Source organism: Lytechinus pictus, chromosome 9, assembly GCF_037042905.1.
Source record: "Lytechinus pictus isolate F3 Inbred chromosome 9, Lp3.0, whole genome shotgun sequence".
Taxonomy (NCBI): domain Eukaryota; kingdom Metazoa; phylum Echinodermata; class Echinoidea; order Temnopleuroida; family Toxopneustidae; genus Lytechinus; species Lytechinus pictus.
Window position 1 is genome coordinate 26,981,688 of NC_087253.1, and position 10,771 is coordinate 26,992,458.

General features: G+C 33.6%; 1 protein-coding gene across 1 annotated transcript; it reads left to right on the forward strand.

Annotated features, from left to right (window-relative positions):
- Nucleotides 1-5,826: 5,826 nt before the first annotated feature.
- LOC129268507 (metalloproteinase inhibitor 1-like) lies at nt 5,827-10,658 on the forward strand. The gene is made up of 3 exons (XM_054906056.2): nt 5,827-6,051; nt 8,330-8,457; nt 8,896-10,658. Exons 1-3 carry the CDS (start codon nt 5,853-5,855, stop codon nt 9,094-9,096), a joined length of 528 nt encoding a protein of 175 aa, XP_054762031.2. The 5' UTR covers nt 5,827-5,852; the 3' UTR covers nt 9,097-10,658.
- The last annotated feature ends 113 nt before the right edge of the window (nt 10,659-10,771 follow it).

Sequence of the window (10,771 nt, forward strand, 5' to 3'; positions counted from 1 at the left end):
ATAAAGTGGATTGGTCAAGGGTTGAAAAGGCGATTGACCCTAATATTGCATATTCAAATTTTATCGAAACTTTTACACTCTTGTACAAAAAACATTCCAAAAAATCAAAATTATCTGCAAGACAAAATAAATATATCCCAAAGAAACCTTGGATCACAAAAGGTATTTTGAAATGCATTGCAAAAAAACAAAAACTTTTTAGTAATTTCTTACGCAGATCTTCTGTATATAATGAAGCGAGGTACAAGAAATATAGAAATATACTGAACAACATCATACGTTCTAGCAAAAAAGAATTTTACTCACGAATACTGACAAACAATGTAAAGAATATAACCAAGACTTGGGAAATTATTAAAGAAATTATGGGAAGTAAAACTACTTCGAAACTACCCCAATATCTTGATAGTCATAACAGACGTATTGATGATGAAGGTGAAATGGCTAACATGTTTAATTCTTATTTTTCAAGTATCGGACCAACTATTTCAAAAAAGATAAACAAATCAAGTAAAAGTTTTCATGAATACCTTAATAATAAGTCTTTCAATTCACTTTTTCTACTTCCTACAAGTGAATCTGAAATTATAAATATCGTTCATGATATGAAGAATACAGTGTCATGTGGTCATGATGATATAAATGCTAAACTTACAAAGAAAATAATTCATGGTATAGCTCATCCTTTAACTGTCATTTTCAATCTTTCAATTTCAACAGGTACTGTACCCGATGATTTTAAAACAGCAAAAATTATCCCTGTATATAAAAAAGACAATAAGCACCTCGTCGATAATTACCGCCCAATATCCCTATTGCCTACATTCTCAAAGATCCTTGAGCGCGTCGTTTATAAAAGACTTTACAACCACTTAATGCACAATAACATTCTAATACATGAACAATTTGGTTTCCGCCAGTCCTACTCTACAGAAAAGGCATTAGTGTATACTATACAACATATAATACATTCTCTCGACACAAAAGAAATTCCCATGGCTATCTTTGTTGACCTCAGCAAAGCCTTTGACTCACTCGACCACAATATAGGGTCATTCTCAGAAAAATGCTACAATTGATGGGGTGGAAAATCGTAAAAATAAAATCTACAAAATGGATTGAAAAATACAGATTGTGAAAGTACCATGTATGAGAAAGTGGCAACAGAAAAGGGGCATGTCGCTGTTGCGTCAATTTGAAGTACTGACCGGATTAACTCAAGCACTGTATATCAACGTTACGGAGGTTAATCGTTGGCATTGTTCACTTATGTTACTCAATTAAATCACCTTTGAAATGATTGAAATAGAAATGCACACCATTAAGTTTCAGTGTGGTATCAACAATTTTATTTACTGAAGCAAAAATGTTTGCAAGATAGAAAAAATATTCAATATTCTTTTTCAGAAGCAGGATTTTACCAAATAACATTTAACAAAAAGAACCATAAAAATCATTGCACATCTTTCGTTCAGTTTAATGTTCATAATTTGAATGAGGCAACCTTAAAATAACTTTCATTCATAACCTGAGATCCTAAGCAATGCATGACCAATGCTGATGGGAATCAAAAGATACTTTACCATCAAATCCTCGAGTGGCATTTACCCTTGTCAATCTTCGTTACGGAAGTTAAATGAAGTTACAAATTGCAGTATTTATTTGTTAGCTTAGGAAAATCCATATTTAGGTATTCGTATAACCTTTTATTAATAAATAAAGATAAATGTGGAACGCATAGCTTAATTTGCCAACCCCGCCCCCTAAAAAAATGTAAAAAACATAAACAGGAAACGGAAACTGTAATTTTATTGTCGTTCTTGTTCAAAGTTGGAATGATAAAACCGAATAACCGGGCAACAGAATTACAGTTCATCTTTAAAGTTTCTGGCAATAAACAAAATATAACAATCGCAGTCCCGTTACCAGGATGAGTTCTCTGGGTTACGAGGAATCCCGCCGCCTGCCAATAGCCAAAAAAGATAGAAAAAGAGGGAAAAACATTTTAAAAAGGACATGGGGAAATGAATAATATAAAAGTAAGGTGAATGAAACAAGAGGCAAAAAATTCACAAATACATAAATTATTAATGGAATCTATATGATCTAATCGCGATTTTTCTTTCATCAGTTTGTTTTATCGAGATACGCAATTACGCATTCTATTCGTGATTTAAAAAAATGATGAATAGCCAAAATTTTTGATTATCGAAATACGTATTTCATTTATAAATTCCAACAAACCGTGAGAGTTTGAAATACCCCTTTCCATGTTTTCATGTAAGTAGGCCTATATCGATTATTCAAGCGCTTTTCATGCACGTTAAAGGGGTCATCCAGGCTGAAAAATATGATCTGAACAGATAATAAGCAGACAAACAAAATACTGCAAATATGATCAAAATTGAACAAGGAATAGCGAAGTTATGCCATTTTAAAGATTTGCATTATTTTAGTGAAACAATATAATCTATGCATATCTTCATGAATATTAAAAGAGTTGATTGATGGTGTACATACATGTAATCCCCACTTTTTTTTTTTTTTGTATTCTATTGCATGAAATTATTTTTTATTCAATTTATATCCTCTTTATTTGAAAGCGTGCTTAAGATGTCTGGTTTTCATATTGGAATGACACATATTTTCAGCTCGCGCTTCGCACTCACTGCGCATCATTTCCTTAGCAAGACACCCATCCTTTTTATGATTACAAAAAGTTAGTAGAATGTCCCGTTTTGGGGACTAAACCTAAAAAAGCGCGCGTTTTACCTTTGCAATAATTGTTTATTGGATATATATCTTGTTCTCAAATTACAACGTCCAAAAATTATTGTTTTCAGATCAACATATAACAAATTTACAGTCGCATCAATTAAGATACCCATCCTTGTAATTGGTACAAAGAGTGTTTAGAATGTCAAGCTTTCGGTCAGAATACGAAAAACAAATCAGCTAGCACTTTGTACTCGCATTAATAGTTTATTCAGATAACATCCTGATCATTTTACAAAAAAATGCTAAAATTTCAAGTTTTCAGGTTAGACTATTCACAAGTTTTAGCTCGCGCTTTGCGCTCACATTTTTGATCGGTGATACATTAACCCTCCTCATGAGTCATTGCAAACAGTTTTTCTGTCTCTTTCCTTGTCCATGAAAGCTTAATTGTTTCTCCTTCTTCCCTTTCTCTACACCATTTCTGCCGACTACAGCATTAGACAAAGCCATGTCACCTATTCTGGAACTAGAATCGTGCTATCAATCTTAGCAAAGTACAGCAAAGAAGTGTATTAACTTCCGTAACAGTAATTGTTACGGAAGTTAATGCACTTTATATAGCAAAGGAAATTAGAAATCTTAAGTTCTAAAGAAGATGCCAATATTCAAAATTTGTAGTATGTATTATTTAAAATTCTAAAAACATTAAATATCATATATAATTCTCGGGAAATTGTTTTCGCTGGCAATTTTCCCTCTTTTCAAAGTGATGTTAAAAATAAGGTGTGTAATAATAATTTGACAAGGATGAATAGCTATCATTTTTATGGGTAAGTAGGTGGACGGTACCTTATATGATTTATATCTGTATGATCCGGAGTGATTCAGTAAAGCACAAATTTGTAGCATATTCAAGAAAAAATGTTACGGAAGTTAATGCGTTACGGAAGTTAATGTCTTTATGCTTTATGGTCCAACGTGGTCCTTATTTAGCAGTCATACCTTTGAAAATTGTATTTATTATGAAAGGTGTCTCTTATCCTATAAGATACTGAATCCTTAACAGAACTGCCAAAGTGCATATTTTCTTAAGGTGCGTTACGGATGTTAAAGCTGTTTAGTCATACATTTTATTTTTTAAGAATAGTCCTTTATTTCCGTGTAATACAGGAAACACATATGATAATTCCCTATCAATTATTTATTAATGAATATCACTCTACTTGTAGACACATTATCATATAATATCATTCAGTTTGAATGGGAAAAAAAACTTGTGGCAGTATTCGTTACGGAGGTTAAAATGAATTTGGGACAAAGTTAAAAGTGAAATTAATCACAAAGGGATCATCAAATACTAGGATAAGCGCAGTATGTCGGACGTTTACACCAAGCTGCCCTCACCAGACATTAATGTAGGTAAGAAATACAGACTACTTAGGAAAGAGAATGATAGTAAAATCTAAAACTGACCCGAGACAGCGTCGATTCTAACAAAAAGCAAAAATAAAAGGCTTTTGTAATAAAATTAGAGCTTTATTAGTCACTGGTCGTATATGCTTTGTGGAGCTAGTCTCTTATTGTAATTTTCTTGATAATATTTTTGTAGAAAATGTTCAGGGTTGTGAAGCTAGCGGCCATAAGATAGTCGAGACACGTTTTTTGTGAATTGTAACATTTTTCTGAGAATGACCCTATACTACTCTATAAGCTTAGGCATTACGGCGTCAGAGGTGTAGCATATAACTGGTTTCAAAACTACCTTTCTGATCGCAAACAGTTTACTTTTTTTAATAATACTAAATCTAATATTTTGCCAATAACATGCGGTGTCCCACAAGGAAGTATACTAGGTCCTTTGTTGTTTTTAACTTATGTTAACGATATTATCTATTCCTCTAAAATATTAAAATTTGTACTGTGTGCAGATGATACTAATATCATATTGTCACATAAAAATGAATCAAAATTGATTGAATTAGCCAATAGTGAACTTCTGTCCGTTGCAAATTGGCTTAAAGCAAATAAATTGATGATTAATATAAATAAAACCAAGTACATAATATTCCGTTCATTCAAAAAACATTCTGCCCCTAATCTCACAGTTAAAATAGATAATACTGAAATAGAAAATGTTCACAGCATAAACTTTTTAGGTGTTACAATCGACGAAAGACTAAATTGGACAGAGCATGTTAATAATATTCATGGGAAAATAAGTATGTACATAGGTATTATGCGCAAAATTCGTCATTTCATACCTTTAAAAACCTTATTCATGTTATATTATGCCTTCATCTTGCCGTACTTAAATTACTGTGGAATAATTTGGTCAGGTACTACTTCAAAAAACATTAATCGGTTATTCGTTTTGCAAAAGAAAGCAATTCGGCTGTGCACAAACTCGCACTACCTTGCTCATACTACTTCTCTTTTCAAAAACTTAAATACATTAAAGCTCTCTGATTTGATTAACCTGAAATTGGCAATCTTTATGTTTTCTCATTTTAACGGCTCACTACCTCCTATTTTAGATGATTTATTTTCTAACAGTAAATTTAAGCACTCATTTAATACACGTAATAAGAATAACGCTATCTTGCCACATTGTCGTATATATCTCACTCAGCGTAACTCCATCATCTTTAAATGTACTAAATTATGGAATGCTCTTACATCTGAAATAAAAAATATACATTCACAATATGCTTTTAAATCTAAATATAGAAAAATTATTTTATCTGCATATTGATTCTACAAAACCTACACAAAACATTTTTCTGTTTTTTTTTTTTTTTTTTTTTTTTTTTTTTTTTTTTTGTCTGTTGTTTGTAGTCTGGTTGTAATTGACCTATTGTAGATTTGATTGTTCTTTTATGTTCTTGATTTACCATGTCATAATGTATATTTTGTATGTAAGGGGATCACTGTTTAGCAAGCCATAGGCTTTTGTTGTGATACCCATACACATTTTATTGTATATATCTGCTTTGCATTTTATGAATTATTAATAAATTGAAATTGAATTGAATACATGGATTAAAAAGTTGAAATTTGCATTGTTAAACAATGATTTTGTTGCCAATTTAGTGTGATTTTTCTCTCATCTAGTTCTGAGGGTGAGAATCAAGTCTATGCAACTTGATAACTCTCCTTTTGACAGTCTGGCGGAACATAATTTCACCGAATACGAGCACTATCAAGGACGTGTCAAACGGGTATTAAAGGACGAGTCTTCATTCGCCAATGTCGGTGATCTTATATCCTTCTACTCTCCGGTCTCGGCTTGTGTGTTTCCACCACTTGAACTAGATAGGCCTTACGCAATAGGAGGTAAGTTAAGTTGAATCAATTTTTATCTTTCTAACTGTAAATCAATCTCATTGGGTGCATCGTGGTCTATTGGTTCTGACTATTGCCTTTCAAACAGAGGGTCACAGGTTCGAATCCTAGCCCTGGCATGTTTTCCTTCAGCAAGAAAATTATGTACATGTACACTATGCTGCACTTGACCCATTTGAGGTAAATAGGTACCTAGCAGGATTAATTCCTGAGCGCCGTTGAAAAGTGGTAGCTGGAGCTGATATTTGGGTAATAATGGCAACGTTTTTTTTTTCAGGGAAAAAGCACAAAATATATTCTGCTATTATTATTATTCATGACATCATGAATAAGCATAGAAATACATGAGTACTACAGGTGACTTCAAACCTTATGAGAGACAAAACCACCTGTAAGATCCCCTAAATTGTATGCAATGGGGCAAGCATCTTTTCTCTTGTCACCCTTAGATCTGCTATGTACAAAAAAAGCTTAGAAATCTAATCTACTACACACAGCAGAATAATGAGTAAAGCTTTTGCATTAAAGTTACTTGTTGAACAAAAAAGTAGCGCTTGAAATGAAAGAAATAGCTCTAAAAATTCAGCAATTCACCCCAATGCAGGTAAAAAATAGCCCCTAAAAATAATTATGAGACAAGATCTTTTCTCACAATGACATTTGAATGTTCTTTTTGGAAAATTTCAGCAATTGCTTACCATTTTCAGTTTTAAAGTATGATAAAAACCTTCATTCACACCATGAATTAGTTCTTTGGGGTAAAAAAAATATCTAATTAAGCCCAATGAAATGAGATTAAGTCTGCTGGTCTATAAATATTGGGAATCAGGAAAATAAATCTACAGTGATTTCATGAATTGATAAAAATAAATTGAATCACAATATTTCTTCTTTGTGTCCAATATGTAAAAGAACAAATAAATGTCAGATATTTAGCCAGAACTCAACATATGGGCAATTCAATAAAATATGTATGTCCGACCTCCTTTATGTGGGACCTTCATGAAATTTTCTGTCTCTGATTTCTTGTTCTTTTGACAGCCTGTAATGTTCTCAAACGACCATGACTTGGTCAGTTTATGAAATGAAGGAAGACTTGAGAAAAATGGGGGTCAGACGTACAAAAAGGTTGATAATTTTATGTAATCGCCTATATTACAAAGCCGTCTTATTTGCAGCCATCATGCCTTTATGGTTTATGAAATGCTAAAATTACTATAATTGATACTATCAGGTTTCACAAGCCTAAAACATTTCCTACAGACTCGTGTGTCAAAGTGGCACTTTAAATGTATACACAAAAATAAGGATAGAATTCGAGGGTTGAATGTTTACTACCAGTGGATAGCATATATATATCTGACATTCCATATCTGACCAGAAAGGGTACCTCGACCGGCTCATTTTAAAAATAAATCGGCATTCATGAAGACTACTCCTAACAGGATCAAATTCACCACTTGAGACAATAAAATGGCCCTAATTCTTCCACCCGACAAAATAGTCCAAAGTTGGTGATATTTCTTCCGAATTGGGAAAACGAAGTTCAATTGTTACCGTCCGTAAGATGGCCAATCACAATAATTCACTTTTTGTCAATCAGCTATATCAAATTAAAAAATTGAGAATGGGTTGGCTCGAATGAATATCATTTGCCTGCCAGTTGTAAATAGGCCATGTGACCATTATCATCCATGTATCCCTACTTTTTCGTGTTGCATCTGCCCATTTCTGTGAGAAGTTGATTGAGGAATTTCCATGTTATCCTATCTAGATTGCATCCTGAGAGTAGCTATTCTTTAGTTGGGAGAGACAGCTTTGATGTATAGTTTCAAATGCAATGCTACTAGGCTTTGTCAGGAAACATGGACGGCGCATGTGCCTGTCATAGCGTTTTACCTAGCTCCAAAAGAATGGGAACCGCTGCATTGCTCTTGGTCAATGCAACCAGCCAATTAAATACCGCCACTGGCGTAAAGTCAGGCAACAAACCTACTCTGCTGGGGGGGGGGGGGGGGATAAAGTATTGTCTGATCCCCCTCGCATAGCATAACATCATGTATATATGAAAAACATTCAGGCTCATCCAAAATAAATTAATTACTATACATATGCTGAAATAAGTGATTTTGAGGGACGGTTTGAAGAGTTCAATGCTGTCAATTTCACAAAGCAAAGAAGGGAGGGAGTTCCAAAGGTGTGGAGTAATATATGCCCTTGGATACTGTCTGATGATACTTATACTTTCATTCTTGTGTTTGCTTTGTAGGAAAGCTGATAGATGGACGGCTAATAGTTGGATCATGTGACGGGATAGCCATAAGGTTTGATGAGCTAACACTTGATCAAAAGAAAGGATTCAAGAGACGATACAAGAAACAGTGTGACTCCTGTCCAGTAAGAACAACTTTCATTCTTTATAATTATATACATGTATCCTATAAGACTTACTACACCTAAACCAGCAAAGCTATAAGTATAACAAATTTGCACAAATTTCCAGTAAAGCCCCTATTCCACAGGGGGAGACCTTTGAAGGACCTTTGAAAGACCAAAAATGGGCAAGGTATTACAGCAGTCTCCTAGATCAATAGAAAGACCTTGTTTGTTTGTTTACAAAGAAAGAAATCCTTTACAGTATGTTTTCTAACTACCATGGTGACTATTTTATAAAGCTGTGTTACAAACATGCGATTGGCGATCCTTTATTGACAGCTAAATCAACACCATCAAAATTTGAGGTCTATATCATTTACCACAAGAAAAGATTACCAGTCATGAATAATGTATAAAGAGCTTTATCAAACTCCCTGATTTCTTTGGAATTTTTTTCAGATTGAGGGCGCCAGTGAGCAAGAAGAAGGATGTATTTATAATCCCGAGGCTTCCCAGAGATTCGGTGGTCAGGACTGTGAATATCTGTATTCCTTCTGTAAGCTCAGGAAACGCACTGGTGACTGTCGTTGGAAGCGTACTGCCCATTATGATACTTGCTTTGCTGAAAGAGAAGCCCTACAGAATGATAGCCAGCCTTAAAGTGATCATTGGTGACCCAAACCCCAACCCCCCCCCAAAAAAAAATATATCTACAATTACTCACTGAAAAATAGATAATGATTTTTCATTGGGTTTGAAAAGGCAGATCCAAATTAGCTTTTAAATAATAATAATAATAATGTGACTTATAAAGCACCAAATCCACTCTGTAGAGTGCTCAAGGTGCATAAAGAAAAGAGTTAAATAAAAAAGTTTTTAGAAGATTTTTGAAAGTTTTGACAGAGGTACATGATAATTACATACATGTAACTTGTATGACTTAATTGATAATGAATCCCAACCCATACTTGATCAAGAAATGAAAAAAATTCACTGACAGCTTCAAAGAATAAGAAAATGTTTGAAGTTCAGGGTTTACTCAAGCATGAGATGGGCACACTGTGCTATCTTAGTGACACTTCAAAGAAGTCCAGAAAACACTGTGTCAAAGAATTTCTTGTTTTTATTTGAAGATAGTATAAAGAAGGAATACTCATTCTGATAAGCTAAATTTTCTAAATTCTATGTTTTGGAAACCACATTACTACTTTGGCTATTTTTTTTTTAGAGAACCTTCCTTCATGATTAATGGTTGGTTTTGGGGTTGAAGGTCACATTACAATGAATCCAAATAACCAAAAGACCATTTCATTTCTTGACAGAAAATCATTAAAAATCAGCAGCAGGTAATAAATGGTATCTATCAGCTTTTTCTCATTCTATACCTCTCTACAAAACTAAAAATTATTTAAACTTCAAGTTAATATGTTGTGATATAATTCTTCTGTGTCCCGCATTGTGTAAATTCTAAAAATTCCAGATTTAAAGGGGAACTGTCATCCAAAGAAGTCAGCGGGTTCCTACACTATGTGATCATGTCCACAAAAAAATTCAGTTTCAGGGGGGCTACAACCCACAACATACAGCCTAAATATCAAACCTTGGATAAGTTTTAATATTGCAGTGAATGGGAGTTTTCAAGAGCTCATTTTCGATTTTCAAGGTTTTTCTCAGAATTCGGGGGCAGTAGCCCAGCACTTTCCCCCCATGTATGTGCTATATTGTTCATTTTGATACAGACACCTTCTAAGAAACACACACAGTGCATTATGGTTATAAATAATATGGCCATTGGACCTTTATTGAAAGAGGAAAATGTTTGAAAGCCTTCATGGTCACTTTGATTTTCAAAGAAATTATAATAGCATTTGATATGAACATTCCAACCTATAAAATCTCAACAATCAAATCTCGGAATAACAGTATAAATACTGAAATGGACATTCCGGTGTGGCACAAGCGTCCCTATAGGAATGTTAGGAAATTCATCGGCTGCAACTATTCCGACCACAAGGTTTGTGGCAAAGCAGAATTCTAAGTTTAGTATTCTTCGCTTTATTTTAAATATATTCAAATAAAATAATTGTACCTCTTACAACCCTAACATTTAATGCAAAATGAGATTTGTTCATGGAGTATGCACCAGGCATTAACATACCTGAGGCTATAGTGTGGTTGTAATCCTCAAACTCTTAATAAAATCATTGAACTTTTCCTTCAGATATTTGTTGTTGATGGTTTGTTGCAGTGGAATGTTGTGTTTAATTAAGAGCTTTTTTAAAAATAAGTGAACATATAACTCTACTGGACAGAAAACCAGTGTTAACAGTATTCA

Bases quoted from the DNA above. Each gene is read 5' to 3' on its own strand.
- LOC129268507 (XM_054906056.2), top strand. From the start codon at position 5,853: ATGCAACTTGATAACTCTCCTTTTGACAGTCTGGCGGAACATAATTTC. The intron at 6,052-8,329 runs GTAAGTTAAGTT...TTTGCTTTGTAG, and splicing joins TAGGCCTTACGCAATAGGAG to GAAAGCTGATAGATGGACGG. The intron at 8,458-8,895 runs GTAAGAACAACT...AATTTTTTTCAG, and splicing joins AACAGTGTGACTCCTGTCCA to ATTGAGGGCGCCAGTGAGCA.